The sequence below is a fragment of the Gekko japonicus genome, unplaced genomic scaffold (genome assembly GCF_001447785.1).
Source record: "Gekko japonicus isolate JY-2015 unplaced genomic scaffold, Gekko_japonicus_V1.1 scaffold959, whole genome shotgun sequence".
NCBI classification, from domain to species: domain Eukaryota; kingdom Metazoa; phylum Chordata; class Lepidosauria; order Squamata; family Gekkonidae; genus Gekko; species Gekko japonicus.
The window spans coordinates 226,881-252,846 of record NW_015164699.1 but is presented as its reverse complement, the minus strand read 5'-3'; the positions used below and the strand labels follow the sequence as shown (position 1 = coordinate 252,846).

General features: G+C 47.4%; 1 protein-coding gene across 1 annotated transcript in view; it reads left to right on the top strand.

Annotated features, from left to right (window-relative positions):
• DHRS11 (dehydrogenase/reductase (SDR family) member 11) overlaps positions 1-11,446 on the top strand; it is a 28,867-nt gene extending 17,421 nt beyond the window's left edge. Inside the window, exons 4-7 of the mRNA XM_015409487.1 lie at positions 3,942-4,071; positions 7,029-7,121; positions 7,731-7,796; positions 10,634-11,446. Of these exons, the coding sequence (XP_015264973.1) occupies positions 3,942-4,071; positions 7,029-7,121; positions 7,731-7,796; positions 10,634-10,675 (331 nt within the window). The 3' untranslated portion in view covers positions 10,676-11,446. The remainder of the gene's footprint in view (positions 1-3,941; positions 4,072-7,028; positions 7,122-7,730; positions 7,797-10,633) is intronic.
• The last annotated feature ends 14,520 nt before the right edge of the window (positions 11,447-25,966 follow it).

Here is a 25,966-nt window from a genome sequence, read left to right as displayed (position 1 = left end):
CCATAATTCTGAATTGTCTTCATCAATTCGCCTATTGAAACTTTCGGATTTCCTAGTATAAATGCCAAGTCATCGGCAAATGCCTGTAGCTTAAATTCCTCTCCTTTTATCCTCAGGCCCTCTATCTGTGTATTCCGTCTTACGTCCTCATTCAATGACTCTATCGTATATATAAAAAGTAGCGGTGACAACGGGCATCCCTGCCTAGTGCCTTTCTGTATCTCTATTATTTCAGTTACATCTCCATTTATTATAACCTTCGCATATTGCTTTTTATATATAGTTCTGTGTTGTAGTATTCTTGTCCAGAGTCAGCATTATCTAGTTTTTGCAATAGAAAATCCCACGACAAATTGTCGAATGATTTTTCTGCGTCTAAGAACATTAGCATTAGCTCTTTTTCCGGGTGTTCTTCATAATATTCTAGGACGTCCATGATTACCCTCATATTATTTCTCATTTGTCTTTTGGGTAGAAAGCCATTTTGGTCTTGATGTATTATCTGTGTCAGAACTCTTTTTAGTCTTCCTGCCAATATTGATGCAAAGATCTTGTAGTCAACATTGAGAAGCGATATGGGTCTATAGTTCTTAATATCGCTTAGATCTGTATTTGGTTTCCGAATTAGTGTAATTAGGGCATGGTTCCAGGATTCTGGTATCTTACTATATTTGCCAACTCTTTGACACAGTTCTTTGAATGGTGCCCATAGCTGTTCTTCAAAAACCTGGTAGAATTCTGCCGGGATCCCATCTGGGCCCGGTGTTTTTTTCTTTTTCTGTCTTTTGATTGCCTCTACAATTTCACACATAGTTATTGGATCATTTAGCGTTTTTTTCTGTTGAGCGTTAAATTTTTGTACTCTATTCTTTAAATATTCTGAAATTTCAACTTCTCTTTGTACATCTTGTTGATATAGTTCCTTATAGAATTTTTCCACTATCCTCTTTAAATCCTGCAAATTAAATTTTTCCTCATTATTATCATTTCTTAATTTAATTATGGTGCGTTTTTCCCTTTCTTTCTTTACCTTGTAGGCTAGCCACCTATTTGGCTTATTTATATTTTCAAAATAGTATTGTTTAGTATATTCTATTTTTCTCCCTAATTCATAATTTAGCAAATTATTTAGATTATGGTGTAAGAGGTTTAATTTTGCTTTCGCACTTCCATTTTCTCTTGATCTTTTTACTATGGTTTCTTGTTGTTTGATATGTTTAACTAATTGATCATATTTCTCCTTCTTTTGTTTAACTTTCCATGCATTGTAACTGATGAAGCGTCCTCTTATATACGCCTTGAATGCATCCCATATTATTTCTGGTGGTATCTCAGTGGGGCGATTTAGCTGGAAAAATTCTTGAATTACACTTTTACATCTTTGTATAAAGGCTGAGTCTCTAAGCAAAGTTGTATTTATTGACATTCTATTTTTTTTGGGACCTTCTCTTATCGATACCGATACAGGATTATGGTCCGCAAACGTTTTTGGTAATATTTCTCTCTCCATCACTTCCCTGATCATACTTGTTGACATCGATATCATGTCAATTCTTGACCAAGAGTCGTGACGGGTGGAGTGGAACGTGAAGTCTGCTTTATTTATATTTCTCACTCTCCATATGTCCATTAAACTATGTTCTTCTATTATGTGTATGAAACTACTTGGTAAAGTTCCTGTCTTATGAGCTTTCCTAGAACTTTTTCTATCCATTGCAGAATCTGTCACAGAATTAAAATCTCCCAGAATACATATGACTTCAACTTCCGTTGCTCTTAGCACTTTTTGTACTTCTTTAAAGAATTCACCCTGGTTTTGGTTAGGTGCATATATATTAATTATTAGCATTTTCTTTCCCCCCTATATTTTTGATATAATTGATTAGAAGGAAGGAAACTTTGTGCCACCATATATTCTAGTACAGGAGCCCAGATGCATACAAATTTGGAGTAGATTGGAATAGCAGAATTATGTGATCTATTTATACTGTCCGTTATTTTGGCCATTATAAAGTGATCCCAGATTTTATCTTTCCAAGCGAGTCGTCGTGTCGGAGGGGAGGAAGATTTCCAGGCTGCCGCGATAGTCAATCTGGCCGTTGCCAACAATGTTGCTATAAGATTTTTAGTAACGCTTCGCATCGGGATGTTCCATAAATTTAATAAAGTTATTTCTGGTGTGCATGGGAGTGATAAGGGGCATATTTTGAAGTAAAGAAGGGCCAAACTGACGCCTGAATCATTCCTGTGTAGGCAGTCGTGTAAGTGAAGGGCTCTTTTGCCCCCTCATCCTTGGACTTACCAGGGGCAGAAGGTTTGGTAGGATTCTCCATTCTGCTGCTCACCCACCTACCACCATTTTGGCTGGTGCATGGGAATCGTCAGCTGAAGGGCACGATTGGGGGATAAGGTTACAGTTCGTTCTGGAGAGGAGAAGGTTAAAGAGTCTGTTGCCCATGTCTGAGAGCAAGCTGGATGGGGAACTCTGCCAAAGGGCCCTGCTGACCACCCTGGAGGAGAGCCATTTGCTGGTGACTCGATGAGGAGGTTAAAGGGCTCTTTGCCTGTGTCTGAGAGCAAAACCCTGCCAGGCTCTCTGCTGATCACAGAAGGGAGGGGAGCCCTTTGCCCAATTTAGTAGTCTGTGTGATGGAAAGGAACTGAAGGGTTTGACCAAGGGGAGTTCTTGGTGGAAGGTTTTGTGGTGGGGTGGTGGTGGTGGATGGGAAGTTCCTGAGGGTTTCCTGAGCCTTGTCTCTCTGATGACACCCCCCCCACCACCTAGTAGGAGGTGAAGACCACATCTCTCGCAGGAGAACCAGAAGTGAGAGTCGCTTGTGGGTTGTTACCTAGTGAGGGGAAGAGAAGAAGAGATTGGATTCGTACCCCACCCTTCACTAGCCCGAAGGAGTCTCAGAGCGGCTTACAAACTCCTTCCCCTTCCCCTCCCCCTCCCCACAACAAACACCCTGCAAGGTAGGTGGGGCTGAGAGAGCTCTCTTGAGAACTGCTCTTTCAAGAACAGCTCTGACAGAACTATGGCTTGCCCAAGGTCATCCAGCAGGTGCAAGTGGAGGAGGGGGGAATCAAACCCGGTTCTCCCAGATTAGAGTTCGTGCACGTAACCACTACACCAAGCGAGAAGGGCCTGGCCAGGTGGCTAAGGGCAGTGGCTGCTTCTTTGTCTTAGGAGAGGCTAGAGGGAGGCCACGAGACATTGGACAGAGGGGGGAGATTACCAAGGAGGATCAAGCCCACAGCTCGATGTCAATTGCTGATCCAGGTGTGATGGAGGAAATGGATGGTAAGACAACGATCTTGAGAGCCGGTTTGGTGTAGTGGTTAAAAGCGGCAGACTGTAATCTGGGAGAACCGGGTTTGATTCCCCACTCCTCCACTTGCAGCTACTGGTGTGACCTTGGGTCAGTCAAAGTTCTCTGAGAGCTGTTCTTGAAAGAGCAGCTTCTCTCAGAGCTCCCTCAGCCCCACCTACCTCACAGGGTGTCTGTTGTGGGGAGAAGAAGGGAATTCAGATTGTAGGCCGCTCTGAGACTCCGAGTGAAGGGCGGGGTACAAATTCAACTCTTCTTCTTCTTTTCTAAATCAATGCATGCAAATGTGTCATCCTCACCTGTGCATCTGCATCTTGGAGCAGACATTGGAGGTGGACTTGGAAGAGCCAGATACTGCACCAGGGCCAAATCAAGCCATGGCCACCAGTGCACAACTCCTCATGTGTCATATATTATGGAACCTTTACTGGATCCTGCACTGTGTGAGGAAGAGCTGGTCCACAGACGCTAAAGGGGGTATGGTGGATTTCTCTCTTGGTGACCGGTTCTTTTCAGGGGTAACTTGGAGGTTTCCTTGGCATTACGTTTGCGTTCTTGGGTTATGACTGTGATTTCACCCCTGTGCTCTGGTTTCTGGCTTCTCTACAGCATGAATGGCCACAGTGTGGCCCCACAGTCTGTGGTGCATTTTTACAGTGCCACAAAATACGCTGTCACGGCACTGACGGAAGGGCTACGGCAGGAACTCCGAGAGGCCAAGACCCACATCCGAGCCACGGTGAGTTTAGCTCAGAAAAAGGGCCAGCAGTTTGTGAGAACAGATCTGGAGAATAGAGGCTGGTAGGATTCTGCATGACACCCAAAGAGTGATTAAGATGTGGAATTTCCTGCCACAGGAAGTGGCGGCGGCTGCAAGCACAGACAGCTTCAAGAGGGGATTGGAGATACATGTGGAGCAGAGGTCCATCAGTGGCTATTAGCCACAAGGTATAGATGGAACAGTCTGTCTGGGGCAAGTGATGCTCTGTGTTTTTGGTGCTTGGGGGGGGGCAACAGTGGGAGGGCTTCTAGTGTCCTGGCCCCACTCCTGGCCCTCCTGATGGCACCTGGTGTTTCTGGCCACTGTGTGACACAGTGTTGGACTGGATGGGCCTTTGGCCTGAACCAACATGGCTTCTCTTATATTCTTATGTCTGGAGCAGTGATGCTCTGTGTTCTTGGTGCTTAGGGGGCCACAGTGGGAGGGCTTCTGGAGTTCTGGCCCTGCTGGTGAAGATCCTGATGGCATCTGGGTTTTGGCCACAGTGCGACACAGAGTGTTGGACTGGATGAGCCGCTGGCCTTATCCAACATGGCTTCTCTTATATTCTTTTACCCTAAATCCTGAAACAAGAACAGACCTGTTAATAGGCTGTAACAGGGTTTCCTAAACTGCTGACAGTGGTGGTACACTTCCCCCCCCTGAATTAAAATTGCAGATATACTTCAGTCTTTACTCCTAACGAGGTATGAAAGGGTAAGAATGAGTCTCCTTTTGTCTCTGCATGAGTCATTGTTTGAAATGCAACTCCCAATTGGAAGAAGCCCTCAACACTGGTTTATACAGAAGTGCCTCAGGCACCCTCCTGGGAAGGCAATTGAACAGTCCCCTCTGTAGAAGTGAGGCAGGATGATCCACCCCCTTTCACCAACCTGAAGAACCCCATTTAATTCCACACATGGTGCTGCTGCAAACCTTGATTTGCCCCAGAGCCTCCCAGAACCTTCTGCTGGCCATGAGGTCCAAGAGTCACACTCCACTACGAAGAAGAAGAGATTGGATTTATACCCCGCCCTTTGCTCGGAGTCTCAGAGTGGCTTACAAACGCCTTTCCTTTTCCATCCCCACAACAGACACCCTGTGAGGTAGGCAGGGCTGGGAGAGCTCTTTTGAGAACTGCTCTTGACAGAACAGCTCTGAGAGAACTATGGCTTGCCCAAGGTCATCCAGCAGCTGCAAGTGGAAGCGTGGGGAATCAAACCTGGTTCTCCCAGATTAGAGTCCGCACACTTAACCACTACACCAAAGTGGCTTTGGGATCCTGGATCCCAGTTTGAGAATCACGATGTTAATGCAGCATGGTCACAGTTTGGGAATTTACCCAGTTGCTTCGAAAGTGACCAGTTTCTTGAGCTTGGGGACCCGGACCCTTCTTGGTGGAGCTGCTCAGAGATGAACCTGTGCTGCGTGACTCCATTCGAAGCCCGCTGGTTTCAGTGCACCTACACCGAGGGGGCGCTGCACAGGATTGCACCACAAGTCCTCTGCACCATTTTCTCCCCCGTTCCTTCTAGCAGGCCACCTGGGAAAAGCCTCATGTTTAGACTCAGGCAGTTGACGGATGTTGCTTCTTTCAGGAAATGGGTCAGGGGTTCTGGTGCTGGTTGATATTTCTAGTGTTCTGTGGAACTCATTTGAGATGCTAACTGCCCCAAACCAGGCATCTGGTTCTCAAACCATAGAGATGGAGGGGTAGATTGACACCCTGACTGCAGCTGTAAAGAGCAACATCCCACGAGCGTTCCTGTTCTTTGCAGGCTGAAGGTCCCGGGTTCAGTGCCTGGCAGCTACAGTGAAAAGGCCCTTGGGTAGTGGGGCTAGGAAAGACCTCTGCCTGAGGCTTCAGAGAAGGAGAGCCCATAAGCAATGCTCCCTCTAAGCTGTGGAGTCCTGTGAGCAAAAATTCTACTTTGTGAGCGACTGGCATTAAAGTTGTAAGTGAGCGATCCGGCTGCTGCATACATCAGTTTGCTCTGGAGCCATCCTTCCTGAGTGAAGGTGAAAATGTGTGAGCCGGAGGCTACAAAACTGTGAGCTAGCTCACACCAACTCAGCTTAGAGGGAACACTGCCCATAAGAGTAGGCAATTCTGGGCTAGCTAGGCCACGGTTCTCCCGTGATGTAAGGCAGGCACCTTCGTATGTTGGGCCTGTTGTGAGGTCTTAGCCCACTGCCAGGACATGTACTTTGAAAGCCAGCGCCTTGGCCCCCCACACCTCCTGTCAAAGGATTTCAGGTGTCGGAGAGAGACCGTCCTCTGCTTGAGACCCTGGAGATCTCCTGCCAATCAGAGGAGACAGTACTAACTAGATGGACCAATGACCTGACTTGGTAGAAGACAGCTGTGCATGTCATTGACATCTAGTATCAGAATTTTAGGGTGTGTATCAGACAAGTCTCTTTTCTTCACTCTATGGAAATGAGAGGTGGTGGTCGAGCTGGAACGCCGGAGTGCAAAACAGAATCCTTGCTGGAAATTCTTTTCGCATTAGAGAATTCCAGTTTCTGGTGTGTTCAGCAGCCCAACGAGTTCCCCAGTCCCATTTTTTAAATCCATGTTGCTAGTTTCTTCCTCTGGATCAAGTCATTCTCTCTCCTGTCCCAAGAACCAGTGTAGCCTCAGGATAAAGAGACTGAGCAGCGAATCCCCGAGTCTCTGGATCAGATTGTGTCTGTGCTATGGACCCCACCCTCCTGGGTAGCCCCCCAGTGGTACTAGCACCAGATTATGTTAGAGGGCTGTTGTTAGAAGTGCAGCAAGACATGCATCGTGTTTCGGATGCTCAGATGCTGTTTTGGGGTGTGTGTGGGGAGGGGTTCTGAAAACCTTGCTAGAAACCTTTGTTTCCTTTGTGTTGGAAAAAGTTACAAATCCTGCCAGAATGCTGTTTTCTGTGTTCTCTCCCTCTTCTTAGTGCATATCTCCAGGACTGGTGGAGACTGGATTCGCTTTTAAACTCCACGATAGCGATCCGGAGAGAGCGGCTGCAACGTACGAGAGCATTCGAGTGGGTGGCCAAGCAAACCTGGAGGGGAAAACGAGACCGGTTTGAAGCCTCTTGGTTTAGCGATGAAGACCATGAGCTCATCTGCGGCGGAAGCGATTTGTCACGCTTCTGGGAAAGGGGCGGTGGCAAGGGGGACGGCTTCTTGTGGGGGAAAGTGTGGCTTCCCAATCAAAGTGGCTCTTCCAAAACATGCAGACGGTTGTTCCGGTTGCTGCAGCAGCTGGGTCAGCAGGAGGTTTGGGGAAAGGCCTGGGAAGGGACAAGCTTGGAACTGGGTTTGGAACACCCCCCGGTGACTTTGGCCCAGTTACTCTCTCTCTCTCAGCCTAACCCACCTCACAAGGTTGTTACAAGGGTAAAACAGAGGGAGGAACCATGAACACCTTCATGAACTCTTTGGGGGAAGGGTAGGATCAACATTTGACAGAGATTTGACAAAATGTGTAAGTTCAGCAGCCTGTCTTTAAAAGTGAGGGTTAACAGAGGAGGAGCAGAAAGGTATCTGAAGGTGGGTTTGGGTCAGGCGAGACTCTGGGCTCAAGTGGAGGTCTCCCCTGTGGCCCCGCCTTCACGACACGCGTGCCAATTCTCATTTTTCTCTCTCTCCAGTGTCTAAAAGCTGAGGATATGGCCAATGCTGTCCTCTATGTCCTCAGTGCTCCACCTCATGTACAGGTAGGCCTTTGTGAAAGTGTGCCTCTGGCTTCTGTATTTCGAGGGTGAGGGGGGAAGCTCCATTTCCTCTCCACTGGGCCTCGCGTTTGCTCAGTGGTGCCTGTAAGCCTTCACCTCAGATGCGTCATCAGGTGTAGGGATTATCTTTTCAATCTAGTTGATGGACCTCTCCAGCCGGTTTCTACACAACTCCCTCCAAAATGTGTGCTAAGGTTCAGAGAAAGTCTGACTTCTTGCTAGGTTTTTCTAGTGACTCTTAACACTTTTGGTGTGTTTGTGCTACCAGGGAGACTTCTCTCAGAGTCACGTGTCCTCTTTCCTAAAAACTGGAGCTAGGGAGCACCAAGCAGGGTCTCAGGTGGTCACCCAAAGTTCAGGAAATGACAAGAGTTGAATGAGCAGGTAGAAGCAGCCAAGCAAAAGTGTCAAGGCGATGGGCATTAGCAGGTACCATGTTGGGCAACACAGATCTCCAGTATTTGGGGGAGCTCCAGGTGGGAGTCTGTGCCTGGCAACGGCTTGCGAATATGTATTTGGAAGAATGTATGCATGGATATTTGCAAAGATATGCCGGCCCAGTTTAACAGCTGCCAAAACCCTTCCCCCTGGGTGCCGTTTGCTGGGGATTTAAATGTAAGAACACAGAAGAGCCCTCCTGGGTCGAGCAGACAGTCCACATTGTCTAATCCAGCATCCTGTTTGTAAAAGTAGCCAGCCAGATGCCTTGTCGGTAGCAAACAAACAGGGCATCAAGGGGACACCCTGCCCCCTCCCCATTTGTAACCTAACAATTGGTATTCAAAGGTACACTGCCTCTGAATGTGGAGGTCCCACTTAGCTATCATGACACAGTAACCATTCTGACATGAATTTGTCTCTTAAAGCCATCGCCTCTCACCACCCTTTGGGGCAGTGAGTTCCATCCTTTTAACTATATCCTGTATGTAGAAGAGTTGTCTTTCTTTCTGTCCTGAATCTACTGCTCAATAATTTCTTTAGTGAAACCCGGGATATGGTGTGATCAGTGGGGGAGGCGTGAAGGCAGTGCTGAAGCCGTGCTTTGTGGGTGCCACCCAATAGCTTTGAGTTGTAAGAGTAAAACATCCATGTTCAATGACAGTGTACCTTGGAATACCAATTGTTGGGTCACAAATCACTTTCTGTGACAGGGACCTCTAGGTATTGTTGGTGAGGATTTCTCACCAGGTCCGGTGTCTGGCAACAGACTATCTTCCAAGAGATCTACAGGGAGCCAGTTTGGTGTCGTGGTTAAGTGTGCGGACTCTAATCTGGGAGAACCACTTGCACCTGCTGATGTGACCTTGGGTCAGTCACAAGTTCTGGCACAGCTGTCCTTGAAAAAGAGCCATTTGTGTCACAGTTCTCTCAGCCCCGCCCACCCCACAGGGTGTCTGTTGTGAAGAGGGGGAGGGAAAGGAGTTTGTAAGCCGCTCTGAGACTCTTCCCTTTTTCGTAGATACCATTTCCAGTAGATTCAGGGGCTGTGAAACATGTAAAAGAGGGAGGTGTGGCAGCTGTCTCATGTAGTGGTTAGTGACAGTCAGACTGGGGAGCCCTGGATTCCGGTCGCCACTCAGCCATGACGATCTGACCAGTCACTGTCAGCTTAACCTACCTGACAGGGCTGTTGTGGTGATAAAATGGAAGGGAATCGTGTCTGTCTCCAGGAAGTCCAACCATTGGGCTATCAAGGTCAGGATTGTCAACCTGACTCACAGCGGCTCAGACCCAGGTGGAGGCCTTTCGCATCACCTCCTGCCCGAGATCCTTTGAACGGAGATCTCGGGGAACTTAATTTGGAGCCTTCTCCTTTGAGCGGGTGTGGTCTGCCACTGTGGTCTGCCAGAACCCTCCACAGCAGGATATTTCTGACCTCATGAAGTTGCTTTATACTGAGTCAGACTGGTTGATCTATGAAGATCAGTCAACTCTTACTCAGAGGTGTCAAACTTATTTGTTTTGAGGGCCGGATCTGACATAAGGGTCACCTTGTTGGGCTGGGCCATGTGGGCCATAAGATGTAATGCCAGGTACTGGAGATACAAACTTTATTAAGGACACAGGCAAACCCCATTAACAATATTATCATTTACTCAAAACACAAACACGCTTAAAACATAAAATACATACTTAAAACATTAACATTCTTACAGTATTTCCTTATAGTCTCTCCCTGATGCCTGCCTTTCCTATTCTACCGCCCATTATTCATTAGCACTGGGATGGTATACATCTGTCATCTGTATGGTATACATCTATCATCTGGCAGTAACAGTAATGACCAGTTGCTTGTGGGCTGCATAAAAGCCCTGGATGGGCCGGTTCTGGCTCACGGGACATAAGTCTGACACCCATGCTGGCAGCAGCTGTCCAGGGTCTCACCTCATGGTCTTTCACATCACCTGCTACCTGATCTTTTTAACTGGAGATGCCGGGGATTGAACTTGGGACCTTCTGCATGCCAAGCAGAGGCTCTACCACCGAGTCCTGGCCTCTCCCTCCATGAGCTCAGTGGAAGAAGAGATAGAGAGGCTTTATGAAAAGGAGGGCATTTTCACACACATTAAATAACACACTTTCAATCCACTTTCGATGCACTTTGCAACTGGATTTTACTGTGTGAAATGGCAAAGTCTGCTTGCAAATGGTTGCTGAAGTGGATTGAAACGGCATTATTGAGCACGTGTGAAAGCGCCCTGGAGTCACAGCGAGGGGAAATGTCAGTCGCCTTCCAGAGGGAGCATAAGTAGATGCAAATGTCTTGTTCGTTTATTCCATTTTGCCACATTGACTGTATTGGAAACTGGCTCTTCCAGATTGGCGATATCCAGATGAGGCCGACTGAGCAGCTCTCCTAGCAAACTAAGAAGATTAGCTGTTGGCGCAGTACAGGGAGAACGGCCTCCATCCGTCTAGGCGTTTCCCTCTGCTGACTGGTGACATTTTAAGGCCAGATATGAAGCGTTACTCCCCCCATTTCTCCTTTTTGAGCTGTTGTCAGACTTGTGGAAAGTAAAACAGAAAGCTTCGGTTGGTTGTGGGAAACCCCCTTCTGTCCCCAATGTGTTGCACGTCTTCAACGGCCAAAATTAATTTGAAAGCACCTGAAGAAGCTCGTCCCGGCGATACTGAATTACCTTTCTGGAGGACGTGGGGTCCTCACAGGTTTCAGGTGAGTCAAGATGACGTCGGAGGAGGGACCATCAAAGGCTAGCGCCTCGCTCTGTGTGTCCCACCACTTGGTTGTCGTAATTAAACCACGCCACGTGGACCGTCATTTCATTTTTGGCTGGCCGAAGCCATTGCAAGCCGCCGAACAGCCGGTTTCTGCATCTCTTCTTTTCAGCCACGGCTACAGAGACAGCCATGAAGAAAATTCCCCCCTGAGGATCTCAGAACTGCGGATTTGCCTTAAGATCTGCACAACAGGACTGTTGGTTGAATGTCTGTCATCCACCGACTTCTGTAATCTATGCTGTAAACTCTTACACTGGTTTTGTTCCACTGTTTTCTGTCGTGGCCTCCCCCCTCCCCCCCTGGAGAATGTTGGGAGGTGTCATTAGAATCGTCAGGCTGGGGCGGGGCTGCCAACTTCTTGGTGGGGCCTGGAGATCCCCCCGAATCGCAACTGATCTCCAAACTGCAGAGACCAGTCCCCCCCCCCCGGAGGAAACGGTTTGCTCACGAGGATGGGCTGTGGCAACCGTAGGCTGAGAATTCTGGGCGAGCAATCCCTAAGTCTTTCCCCACCGGAGGCCAAACTAGACGAGGCGTTAATCTGCAGCCTGTAGAGTTGGTTGATTTCATGAGCAGGGAAGGCTCAAGGGGGGGGGGGGCTTTGACTCTTTCCTTCACATGCGCCTCTGAAGGGGCAAGGAACTCTGTGGGGGGAGGGAGGAGATAAGTACCTGCTCCTGAACTTCTCTTCTCCCCTCCCACCCCAATAACTGGCTTACTGAGAGCCAGTCTGGTGTGGTGGTTAAGTGTCCGGACTCTAATCTGGGAGAACCGGGTTTGATTCCCCACTCCTCCACTTGCACCTGGCTGCATGACCTTGGCCAAGCTGTAGTTCTGATAAGAGCTGTTCTTGAAAAAGGGCAGTTTCTGTCAGAGCTCTCTCAGCCCCACCTGCCTCACAGGGTGTCTGTCGTGGGGAAGGGAAGGGAAAGAAGTTTGTAAGCCGCTCTGAGACTCCTCTGGGTAGTGAAGGGCGGGGTATAAATCCAGTCTCTTCTTCTCTTCTTCTTCTTACTGAAGCTGCAAGGAACTCTGGGGGGGGGGAGATAAATACCTGCTCCTGAACCCCACTTTTAAAAAAAAACGTTTGTGCCTGTGTCTCTGTCAGTGGAGAGGGAGGCCTAGTCCTACGCAGCAGAAGAAAGTGATAGAAGCAGGGGTCATATCCTGCAGGAGCGCACAGGAGCGGAGTTCCAGCAGTAAAGAGCCCAGGGGGCGGGCACATGCAACAAGCCCCACCCCCTACTCCCAGCAGCCCTCAGTCAGAGCAAGAAGCAGCCAAGTAAATTGCGGAGCCCCCCCGCCCCCCCGGGCCAAAACGGTCCAGTGGCACCTTTAAGACCAAGTTTTATTCAGGTACAAGCTCTCCCTTCTCTGCGAGGACAGATCTGCATGTTCCCCCCCCCTCCATAGCTAGCAATCCAAAACAGTCCAGTGGAGCCTGAGTGGTGGGTGGTGCCTTCTGACACACTTCCAGTGATGCCAGGGGGTGTGGCATATGCAAATAAGTTATGCTAATGAGTTATGCTAATGAGCTCCTGCACCTCTTTTTCTACGGAATGACCCCTGGATAGAAGAATGAGGTGATGGAAGTAGGGTTTCCAGGGGTGGGGATGCGCCGGGAGCTGTAAGCGTTGCCCCCAATGTCCCAATATCACTGGAAGTGATGTCGCATGTCACCCAGAAGTGACGTAGGCATGTCGGGGGTGACTAGGGCTGCCAGATCCCCCTAGGAAGGTGGAGGTTCCCCCACTCAAAGGGTCCGGATCAGGCCCGCGGGGGGAACTCCGCCCCCATCGAGCCAACGTGCCTGGCGCAATGACGTCACACGGAGGTGATGCGATGGCATTGGGCATATTGCAGGCTGACATTCTAGCAATCAGCCTGAAAACTCTATGGTACCATAGAGTTTCCAGGCTGATTGCTAGAGCATCAGGCTGCAACATGCCCAATGTGATGATGTCACTTCCACACATGTCCCGGGACAGGACCAATTATCCCCCGCTTTAAACCGTGAGTGACTTGGCAACCCTAGGGGTGACACACTAGATTTTGGGCAAAACTCTATGGTAAAATCTCCCTCAAACTATTGAGTTTTGCCCAAAAAACAGAGCATCACCCCCCTGACATCACCGACGTGCCCACATCACTAAATGCAAAAGGGTTTGTAATCCTTTCCCTAGCCCCTCCAGGGAGGAACACAAAACCATGAAAAAAAATAGCAGTCAGGAATATCCTTTTAATTACTTTATTGCGCAGTAAAGGGAGGCGAACTCAAATTAACATTCCAAACAACCTTTATTTTATTACCTATCTCGACCCCGAATTCCCTCCCCCGTTTCCTCATTGGCCAGAGTCCTCCTGAATCACAATCTGCCGTCCACCTAAAACATACCCACTCTTTAACATGACCCCCCCCATCATCATAGATTGCATGTTCATTGTAGTTCGCTTTTTAAGTATTCAAGGTGTGTCAGGTAATATTAATGGATTAATGAGGCATGCATATTTGTCATTGTCTATGTAAGTCAAGGCTATTCCTTGCAGTCTACAGTCTTCTACACCCCCCCCCCTTCCCATCTTATCTCTAGGTTTTGCTACTCTGCCTTATTCCTCAGGCAAATGTATAGTTTGGCTGTTGTTTACACACTTCTGGTTGCTTCCAGCTCATTTTGACTATTTCACTTCCCCCAGTGACATTGGCACGTTGCCTGACATTGCTCTTGGGGGGGGATTTCCTCCCACAGGTCAGCTGGCCGGCAGCAGGCAGGAGCCTAGAAAAGCAGGGGGGTCCCCTGCCCCGAACTGGGGAATGGTAACCCTAGATGGAACAGAGCAGGGGAAATTCCTGGAGATTTGGGGGGGGTGGAGCCTGGGGAGGGGGGGTTTGGGGAGGGGGAGGGGCTTTAGCAAGGTCTAATGCCACAGAGACCAATGCTCCCTCTAAGCCGTGGAGTCTTGTCAGCAAAAATCTTACTTTGTGAGCGACTGGCATTACAGTTGTGAGCGAGCAATTTTTGGCTGCTGCATCAATTAGTTTGCTCTGGAGCCAAGACAAAAATGTGTGAGCCAGAGGCTAAAAAACTGGGAGCTAGCTCACACTAACTCGGCTTAGAGGGAACACTGGCAGAGACCAACTTCCAAAGTTGCCATTTCCTCCAGGAGAATTGATCTCTGGAGGTCAACTGGAGACCAGTTGTGATTCCGTGCGACCTCCAGCCATCACCTAGGGGTTGGTAACCTTAGTCCCTGGCCTTTTCAAGTCTGTGGACACCATTGTAATTCTGATAAAGGATGCTGGGCACAACCACAAAATGGCTGCCATGGGACGCGGAGCCAACCACAATATGTCAGGGAGTGAAGTTAAAAATAACAGATCACACAGTCAAATCTACAGAAGCCAGAATACAACCATGTATGTAAGCGCTAATAAGGCAATACCAGATTAGCAACATAGAGTCACTGCATTAAATGTGTTACTGGTCTTCTGCAACTCTAAATTACTGTAACCTAACAAAGATTTGGATTGAACAGAGAAGCTGTCTTACGATTTTACATATTCTGAAACTGATGAGTCATGATATTTTGATATTCTGGAAGAAGGCTTTCTGAAACGAAGATCACAATCTGGAGACTTCGTCAATGAAATGGAATTTATGTAATATGAACTGATGCACAAACGAAAGATGTATTTGCTGAAAGAAAAAGCCACACATAAATGTTCATGGTTCCTTTATTACTTGAATGTTGTTATAATTTATTAGCGCTTACATACACGGTTGTATTCTGGCAGGGAGTGAAGTTATGCGTAACTCTAATAGTAACGCGTCAGTCTTTCTGGCAGGAGCTCTGTTTAACACGGTACCTTTTAAAACGAACGTATTTTTAAAACATGTTTACACGCAGATTCACACGGCAACACAGTGAAGATCCCTTGTGCTGTGCTGGCAGCGGTTGGTGAGCCACTTTTGAAAACTCTGCATGGCCCGTCTGATCTCCAGCGGCTCCGCTGGGCAAACGCCCCACTGGCCCTGCCCACTTTCTGAAAACAGTTGGCGGGCACCGTGTTGGGGACTGCTGGAACAGACCCTACTACCACAAAGTTCCCTCTGTATGAATAATTCCCTGTAAGTTGAAAATTGGCACAGCAAACAAAGGACTAGGCTAGAACCAAGGCTCCCTGTAAGCGGTGGAGTCTTGTGAGCAAACATTCTACTTTGTGAGCTCCTGGCATGAAAGTTGTGAGTGAGCGATTTGGCCGCTGCATAAATTAGTTTGTTCTGGAGCCCTCCTTCCTGAGCAAAGACAAAAAAGTGTGAGCCAGAGGCTTAAAAAATAAGCTAGCTCACACTAACTCTGCTTAGAGGGAACACTGGCTAGAACCTGTTAGCTTTGGGATCCACCACCACTCCATTTGGTGTAGTGGTTAGGAGCGCAGACTCTAATCTGGGAGAACTCGGTTTGATTCCCCACGCTTTCACTTGCAGCTGCAGGTGTGACCTTGGGTCAGTCACAAGTTCTCAGAGCAGTTCTCTCAGAGCTCTCAGCCCCACCTACCTCACAGGGTGTCTGTTGTGAGGCGGGGAAGGAAAAGGAGATTATAAACCACTCTGAGTGAAGGACAGGGTATAAATCCAATCTCTTTTGTCATTCCGCTGCACATCTGAACCATTTTGGACGGAGGGAAAGGTTGCTGCCTTGGCTACTGAACAGCCAAAAGCTCCCTTGGACCCTTTGAATGAGTTGATGGATGTTCCCTCACTGGAGCTGTGCCCAGTGTTCCCTCTAAGCTGAGTTAGTGTGAGCTAGCTCACAGTTTATTAGCCTCCGGCTCACAGATTTTTGTCTTCGCTCAGAGCAAACTGATTTATGCAGCAGCCAAATCACTCGCTCACAACTTTAATGCCAGTAGCTCACAAAGTAGAATATTTGCTCACAAGACTCCACAGCTTAGAAGGAGCATTGGCTGTGTCTAGCTAATAAATATAGCACACCTCACTGAATGGCAGGGAATGGGCTGCTAGAGTGGCGTTGCTGGTCACTGCTAAGGCACTGGCCAATAGGGGCTTGCCCACATAAAACCAGTAAACGTCTCCCAGTGATGTTCACATCATTACTTACAAAGTACTGAAAACTCTACCGAGCACTATCTGAAGAACCAAAACAGGCAGTTCTCCGGCCAGGATGCCATCGGATATAATGGAAAAGAAAGATGGAAGGGGAAAAGCACAACAGGTATCCAGGCGTCGGGTGGAGCAATAACCAGGTGGAACGCCCGTTGTGAACATCTGTTCTGGGACAACGATGGGCTGCCACAACCATCAAAACTGCCGCAGTAGCACAGACAGCTCTCCTACCTTAGCCCAGAGGAAGAGCCACTGAAGGGCCCTTAGGCTGGAGGAAGGGTAGACCTTGGCTGCCATTTTCTTTAAACTACAGAAGATAGTTAGGTCACACATCCCCCACCATGGAGTGGACTCCTGTAGATCTTGAGAACCATTTTAAGTCTAGGTGGTCAGCTGCGTCGGTGAGAAGCAGTAGTCGTTGGTGTGGTGGTTTGGTGTCGTGGTTGAGTGCGCGGACTCTAATCTGGGAGAACCAGGTTTGATTCCCCACTCCTCCACTTGCACCTGGCTGGATGACCTTGGGCAAACCGTAATTCTGATAAGAGCTGTCCTTGAAAAAGAGCAGTCTCTGTCAAGAGCTCTCTCAGCCCCACCTACCTCACAGGGCGCCTGTTGTGAGGAGGGGAAGGGAAAGGAGTCTGTAAGCCGCTCTGAGACACCTTTGGGTAGTGAAGGGCGGGGTATAAATCCCATCTCTTCTCTTCTTAGAACAAATGTAGAATCCAGTGGCCCCTTTAAGACCAACAAAGTTTTATTCAAGGTATGAGCTTTCGTGCACATGCGCACGAAAGCTCACACCTTGAATAAAACTTTGTTGGTCTTAAAGGGGCCACTGGACTCTACATTTGTTCATTTTAAGTCTGTAATCCTTGGCAACGCTTGTTGTTCAGTTGCACAGTCGAGTCTGACTCTTCACGACCCCATGGACCACATCACGCCAGGCATCTGTCATCCTCTGGAGTTTGCTTGCCCGGGAGTAAATCCCATTGAGGCCAAATGGTCCACACTTCCAAGTAAACATGCAGCCAGGAGATGCCCTGAGATGACTCAAAGCAGACTTCATGGTTTCGTGGCTCAGTTTGTTTTCCTCGATTCCCCACCGTTGGTTGTGTCCTGATGCTGCTGGGCCCTGGAGATGAAAGAGGGAGGCGGGGTGCCCCCTGAGGAGTGCAAGAGATGCGGTGCCCCTGTGGGGAATCCCTTCACAAAAGCAGCAGTGTGCTTCACCCAAAACTAGCAGCGGTCCCTGTGCCTGACCTTCGTTCTGCCCTCTTCATCCTGAAGTTTCCAAATACCTGCATGTGACATTTTCAGTCCACTTCTGGTGCACTTCGATTTCAGTCTTTCCTCCCCCAGATCCTGGGGCATGCCATAGCAACCTGCAGTTGGCCAGCAGATCATGGGGAGGGGGTGTCCTTGTTTGATGTAGTGGCTAAGAGTGTGGTCTGTAATCTGGGAGAACTGGGTTTGATTCCCCATTCCTCCACATGCAGCTGCTGGTGTGATCTTGGGTCAGTCACAAGTTCTCTCAGAGCTGTTCTCTAAAGGGCAGTTCTCAAAAGAGCTCTCTCAGGCCCCCCTGCCTCTGGTGGGGGGAGGGGAAGGGAAAGGGATTGTAAGCCACTCTGAGACTCCTTCAGGTAGTGAAGGGCAGGGTATAAAAACCAACTCTTCTCCTCCTCCTCCCCCATCCCCAGGCTTAAGATTCCAAATATCCTTATGTTTTGGGGGGTTGAACGTCACAGTCCTATCTCAGCGTTGACTCTTCCAGATTCTTTCATTTGTTCTTCACCAGTATTTTAATTTCACTTTATGGGTCTTCTGCTGCTTGTCGCTCTTGGAACTTTGGACTGATTAATTTCCTGAAAGCTGCTCGGAGCCTCAACTCTCTGCCTGCCTTCGACTTCACCCTTTGAAACCAGCTTTTTGGACTGATGGGATTCTGGCATCACGGCTAAAACCAACAAAGAGGAGGAAGAAGAAGAGATTGGATTTATACCCTGCCCTTCAGTACCCAAAGGAGTCTCAAGATCGGCTTACAAACTCCTTTCCCTTCCCCTCCCCACAACAGACACCCTGTGAGGGAGGCGGGCCTGAGAGCTCTCTCGAGAACTGTGCTTGAGAGAACAGCTCTGACAGAACTATGGCATGTCCAAGGTCATCCAGCAGCTGCAGGAGGCGGCGTAGGGAATCAAACCCGTTTCTCCCAGATTAGAGTCCACACACTTAACCACTAACTGGCTCTCTGTGTGTGTTCCTTTAAAAAAAAAAATTCCTCAAAGTGCATGATGGCCATATGGGGATCAGTGTACATTTATCAGTAGGTTTCTTTACTGTGAATCATAAGATTAAAGGAAAAGGAAAACGGAGTTTCTGTTCTACATTTATTTATCCCTAAATGAATATTAGGGCATGTGTAAAAACAAGGACATATGGAGTTCATGGTGATGATAACACAGTGTTGCCAACCGTCCTGGAGAAAATGTTTGTCTCTTTATAGAGGTGGAATGTGTGGACCTCTTCATGGCATCAAGGTAAACATATCAGCTGGTAAATAACATCCTATTAAACCTCTATTTAATTAATTAATTAATTAATTTACTCACTTGTATCCGGCCTTTCTTCCCAATGGGGACCCGAAGCAACTTACATCGTTCTCTCCCCTATTTTAACCTCACAACAACCCTGTGAGGTAGGTTAGGCCGAGACAGCATGAAGTGATCTAGCATGCTTCCATGGCACAAGTGTGTTTTTCAAACCGGGTCTCCCAGACACTAGTCAGTCTAACACACTAACCACAACACCACCCTGGCTCCAGGCAGTTGGCCAGATAGAAGGCTGAAGTGCTTCCTGCGCATTTAGTTCTGTGATCTGCACAACAACCCTGTGAGGTAGATTCAACAAGAAGGGTCTTGTAATAACCTATATTAGGGACCAGGGTTCCTCAGGTTGTGTATAAAAAAGAAAAAAGATGTTTCAGGTCCTGACTGGAAGGGGCATATTGTGGGCACTGCCAGGCCAACGAGAATACGTGAATTACTTAGGTACAAAATGTGTAACCTGCCTTTCTGCCCTTATAAGGGCCACCACGATGGCTAACAGTTTAAAACATCTAGGATTTTTAAAAAATCACATTTTAAGACCGTTAAAGGTAGTGTTGGGTGGCACTGGTATCGAGAAGGTCTTTGTTTTTGGCTTGTTCCTGCGACGGAAATGGCTAATTCCCGTCTCTGTGAGGTGGGACCAGGACTATTTTGGGGCAGGAACGCACAGGAACGGAGTTCCGGCTGGCTCCTGAGTTGGCCACGCCCAGCAGGAACTCATTAGCATAATAGGCCACACCCAACAGCAGAAACACATTAGAATTGGCTACATTGGGGGGGGTGGCCTAACATGCAAAGGAGTTCCTGCTACAAAAAAAGGCCCTGGGTGTTGACAACAAACAAGGTAAACAGAATAAGAAGCAAAAGGTGGGTGTGGCTGGATGACCACACTTCTGGTAACAAGGGAGTGTGGCCTAATATGCTAATGAGATGTGCTGTCATGGGTGTGGCCTAATAGGCTAATGAGTTTCTGCTGTTGGGTGTGGCCTATTATGCTAATGAGTTCCTGCTGGCCTTTTTCTACCAAAAAGCCCTGGGTGGGACAGTAGTATTGTGTCAATACTGCAGGCAGAAAGCAGCAGTCCACTTTGTCTCAGGCAACCACATGAGTCTGTACTGAGTCGGGACTCAAATCAGGGGCTTGGCTTAGTCTTGGGCAGCCAAATGGTGTGGTGAAGAGCAACAGCCTAGGGCAGAAGAACCGTGTTCAAATTCTCATACAGCCTTGAAGCTTGCCAGGTGGCCTTGGGCCTAGTCCAGTGGTGGCGAACCTATGGCACGGGTGCCAGAGGTGGCACTCAGAGCCCTCTCTGTGGACACGCGTGCCATCGCCCCAGCCAGGCCCAGACCATCATTAAAGTGTCAAATTCTCTACCAAATAATTTTAAGTAAATGAAAGCATTTGGGATTGCTTTCCTTACTTTGTTTGGATCATCTTAAGTTAATGTATGAGTTGTTTTTTCTAAAGTAAAACCTCAATCCCCCTCATGGGATTGTTTTTGGTTTGTTCCTGCGACTGAAATGGCGAGGGGGGTTGCGTGGTTCGATGAAGCTGTGGGCTATGCCGTGAAGGGCCACCCAAGATGGACAGGCCACAGCAGAGAACTCAGACCAAGAGTGATCCCCTGGAGAAGCCACTCCAGTATTTTTGCCAAGAAAACCCCATAGACAGTATCAAAAGGCTAAAAGATATGACGCCGGAAGATGAGCCCCTCAGGTCGGAAGGTGTCCAATACTGCTACTGAGGAAGAGCAGAGGGCAAGTACAAGTAACCCCAGAAAGAGTGAAGCGGCTAGGCCAAAGCCGAAAGGACGCTCAGTTGTGGATGTGTCTGATGGTGAAAGGAAAGTCCGATGCTGCAAAGAACAATACTGCATAGGAACCTGGAATGTAAGATCTATGAATCAAGGTAAGCTTGATGTGGTCAAAAATGAGATGGCAAGACTGAACATCGATTTCTTAGGAATCAGTGAGCTTAAGTGGACAGGAATGGGCGAATTTAACTCAGAAGACCATTATATCTACTACTGTGGCCAGGAATCTCGTAGAAAAAATGGTGTGACCTTTATAGTCAACAAGACAGTGCAAAAGTCGGTACTGGGATACAATCTCAAAAATGACAGAATAATTTCAGTCCGATTCCAAGGCAAACCATTCAATCTCACAGTAATCCAAGTCTATGCCCCAACCACTGATGCAGAAGAGGCTGAAGTGGACCGGTTCTATGAAGACCTACAACACCTCCTAGAACTAACACCAAAAAATGATGTCCTCATCATCATAGGGGACTGGAATGCTAAAGTAGGAAGTCAAAAGGTAACCGGAATAACAGACAAGTTTGGCCTTGGAAAGCAAAATGAAGCAGGGCAAAGGTTAACAGAGTTTTGTCAAGAGAACACACTGGTCATAGCGAACACCCTTTTCCAACAACCTAAGAGGCGACTCTACACATGGACATCACCAGATGGGCAACACCGAAATCAGATTGACTATATAATTTGCAGTCAAAGATGGAGAAGCTCTATCCAGTCAGTAAAAACAAGACCTGGAGCTGACTGTGGTTCAGATCATGAGCTACTCATTGCAAAATTCAGACTTAAACTGAAGAAAATTGGGAAAACCACGAGGCCATTCAGGTTTGACCTAGATCGCATCCCTGATGAATATACAGTAGAGGTGAAGAATAGATTCAAGGGTCTGGATTTGATAGATAGAGTGCCTGAAGAACTATGGACAGAGGTTCGTGACATCGTACAGGAGGCAGCAATCACCACCATACCAAAGAAAAAGAAATGCAAGAAAGCAAAATGGCTTTCTGATGAGGCTTTACAAATAGCAGAGGAAAGAAGGAAAGCGAAAGGCAAAGGCGAAAAGGAAAGATTTACCCAACTGAACGCAGATTTCCAGAGAACAGCAAGGAGAGATAAGGAGGCCTTCCTGAATGAACAGTGCAAAGTAATAGAAGAAAACAATAGAATGGGAAGGACTAGAGATCTCTTCAAGAAAATTGGAGAAATCAAGGGAGCGTTCCATGCAAAGCTGGCCATGATAAAGGACAAAAACGGTAGGGACCTAACAGAAGCAGAAGAGATTAGGAAAAGATGGCAAGAATACACAGAAGAACTATACAAGAAAGACCTCAATGTCCTTGACAAACACGACGGTATAATCACTGACCTTGAGCCAGACATCCTGGAATGTGAAGTTAAATGGGCCTTAGAAAGCATTGCTAACAACAAAGCTAGTGGAGGTGATGGTATTCCAGCTGAGCTATTCAAAGTCTTAGAAGATGATGCTGTTAAAGTGCTGCACTCCATTTGCCAGCAAATTTGGAAAACGCAACAGTGGCCACAGGATTGGAAAAGATCAGTATACATTCCAATCCCAAAGAAGGGCAATGCCAAGGAATGTTCAAACTATCGCACAATTGCACTCATATCACACGCTAGCAAGGTCATGCTCAAGATCCTACAAGCTAGGCTTCAACAGTACGTGGATAGAGAACTACCAGAAGTACAAGCTGGGTTTCGAAGAGGTAGAGGAACGAGAGATCATATTGCCAACATTCGCTGGATTATGGAGAAAGCAAGAGAGTACCAGAAAAATATCTACTTCTGCTTCATTGACTATGCTAAAGCCTTTGACTGTGTGGATCACAACAAACTATGGCAGGTCCTTAAAGAGATGGGAGTACCAGACCACCTCACATGTCTCTTGAGAAACCTGTATAAGGGCCAAGAAGCGACAGTTAGAACCGGATACGGAACAACTGATTGGTTCAGCATAGGAAAAGGAGTACGACAAGGATGTATACTGTCACCTTGCTTATTTAATATATATGCAGAGTACATCATGCGAAATGCTGGCCTGGATGAATCACAAGCGGGAATTAAGATTGCTGGGGAAAAGATCAACAACCTCAGATATGCAGATGATACCACTCTAATGGCTGAAAGTGAAAAGGATCTAAAGAGCCTCTTGCTCAGAGTAAAAGAGGAGAGCGCAAAAGTGGGCTTGAAGCTCAACATCAAAAAAACTAAGATCATGGCATCCGGCCCCATCACTCCTTGGCAAATAGAAGGGGAAGCTGTGGAAGTAGTGACAGACTTCACGTTCCTGGGATCCCAGATCACCGCAGACTGTGACTGCAGCCATGAAATTAAAAGACGCCTGCTCCTTGGGAGGAAAGCGATGGCGAACCTAAACAGCATGATAAAAAGTAGAGACATCACCCTGCCAACAAAAGTCCGCATGGTCAAAGCAATGGTATTCCCAGTAGTCATGTATGGCTGCGAGAGCTGGACTATAAGGAAGGCCGAGCGCCGAAGAATAGATTCTTTTGAACTATGGTGCTGGAGAAGACTCTTGAGAGTCCCTTGGACTGCAAGAAGAACAAATCAGTCAATCCTCAAAGAAATCAACCCTGACTGTTCCCTGGAAGGCCAGATAATGAAACTGAAGCTCAAATACTTTGGCCACCAAATGAGAAGGGAGCACTCACTGGAGAAGACCCTGATGCTGGGAAAGATTGAAGGTCAAAGAAGACGGGGACGGCAAAGGATGAGATGGTTAGACAGTGTCATCATTCTCTCTCCCTTAACCTACCTGGGGTCACTGTGAGGATCATAGAATCATAGAATGTTAGAGTTGGAAGGGACCTTGCAGGTCATCTAGTCCAACCCCCTGCACTCTGCAGGAGCATAGCTGAAAGATAGCCCTACAACATACCCAAAAGATGGTCATCCAGCCTCCGCTTGAAAACGTCCAGCGAAGGAGCATCCACCACCTCCCGAGGCATACTGTTTCACTGCTCAACCACTCTTACAGTTAGGAAGTTTCTCCTGATATTTAGCCAGTAATGACTCCCTTGTAATTTCCACCCATTAGATCTAGTCTTGCAATCCGGAGCAAGAGAGAATAGATCTGCTCCATCTTCTACATGACAGCCCTTCAAATACTTGAACACAGCAATCATGTCCCCTCTAAGCCTTCTCTTTCTCAGGCTAAACATACCCAACTCTTTCAGCCTTTCCTCATAAGACGTGGATTCCAACCCTCTCACCATCCTGGTTGCCCTCTTCTGGACACACTCGAGCTTGTCAACCTCCTTCCTAAAATGTGGTGCCCAAAACTGGACACAGTACTCCAGGTGAGGCCTGATCATAGCAGAATAGAGCGAAACTGCCACCTGTAATCTGGACACAATGCTTCTGTCAATGCATCCTAAGATTGCATTAGCTTTCTTCACAGCCACATCGCACTGCAGGCTCATGTTTAAAAACAGATGCAGCCGGAAACACTAGGAAGGACAATGAGAGAAAAATATGATCAGTCCTCCTTATCTGTGGTTATTCAGAAGCAAGTCCCACAGTGTCTAAAAGGGCTTCATCTCTCGAGTGTCTAGGACTGGCCTTAGCAACTATACTTCATTCACTTCCAAGAAAATATCCCTCATATTTGCATGGAAACGGCACCTGAGAAATGATAAAGCAGAAAAAGGTGACAAAAGTGGGAGGGAAGATTATAGTTCTTCCATTTCCTGGTTTAGTTTGAACCTCACATTTTCCCCATCTAGACCCAGGTAAATTACGTGTAATCCCAACGCTGTTCACCCTTTCACAGGTCAAAAGAGGGACATTCCTTTTTTGCCTAAATTATCAATTGAAGGAATACTGCTCAAGCCCTCCTGCCCCTATCATGAGACCTTGTGGAAGGCTTTGAATTAGAGTTGCCAACAAGCCTTGAGAAAAATGTCCTGTTGCTTTAAAAGCAGTTAATATGTGGAAATGGCAGGTGAAGCGTTTTAGGGTACGGAGGTGAGTGGAAAAATGACAGTTCCTCAAAAATACTTAGGCTAATAACATTTTAAGTAGGTATCCCCCAAAAGGTCCACAGGGGAACAGTGAATGATTTGTTGTTGAAGGCTTTCATGGCCGGAGTTCATTAGTTGCTGTAGATTTCCCGGGTTGTGTGGCCGTGGTCCTGGCATTGTAGAACCTGATGTTTCACCAGTAGCTGTGACGGGCATCCTCAGAGGTATAACACAGAAAGATGGAATAATCTCTGTGTCAAGGTGCCAAGACCACGGCCACATAACCCAGAAAATCTACACAACTGGTGAATAATTTGTTTAACTCTATTTGCTTAAAACATTTACTAGCTGCCTTTCTTCCTTGTGCAACTCAAATTGGCTTACAATGTAAATAAAACAATGATAAAAATACGTACGAGACTATGATTTAAAATCACAAGAAAGACTGCCAATAAATAACTCTGAATTAGTGATTCAGGTGGGTATCCGTATTGGTCTGAAGCAGCAGAACAAAGTTTTGAGTCCAGTGGCACCTTTATGACCAACAAAAGTTTTATTTCAGCTATAAAATTTTGTATGTGTGCACACTTCTTCAGATACGTACTGAAGAAATGTGTATCCACACGAAAGCTTATACCTAGAATAAAACTTAGTTGATGTCCAAGGTATCACTGCACTAAAACTTTTGTTCTGAATTAGTGAAACGCGGCCCTAAATAAAACGGTCCTTCAACTGCCTCCTAAAGACTGGAAGTGAGGGGGCCAGGTGGACTTCCTTGGGAAGGTGGTTCATTAATTGTGGAATAATGTAATTTATCATATAAGTACATGCAGGGTCACCAACTCCAAGTTAGGAAATTCTGGGAGGTTTTCTGGGTGGAGCTTGGGGAGGGACTTCAGAAGGGTATAAAAGGTAAAGGTTCTCTTGCTCAAAAGCCAGTCGAGTCCGACTCTAGGGTTGTGGTGCTCATCTCCGTTTCAAAGCCGAAGAGCCAGCGCTGTCCGAAGACGTTTCCGTGGTCATGTGGCCGGCATGACTAACCACCAAGGCGCACGGAACGCTGTTACCTTCCCACCAAAGTGGTACCTATTTATCTACTTGCAATTTCTTGCTTTCGAACTGCTAGGTTGGCAGGAGCTGGAACTAGAGACGGGAGCTCACTCCGTCATGCGGCACTTGGGTCTCGAACTGCTGAACTACTGACCTTCCACAGCCTGCAGTTCAGCGTCTTAATCACTTGAGCCACTGCAGCTCCTATACAGAAGGGTATAATACTATATAATTCACTTTCCAAAGCAGCCCCTTTCCCCAGGGGGACTGATCTCTGTTGTCTGGAGGTCAGTTGTAATTCCAGGAGATCTCCAGGCCCCA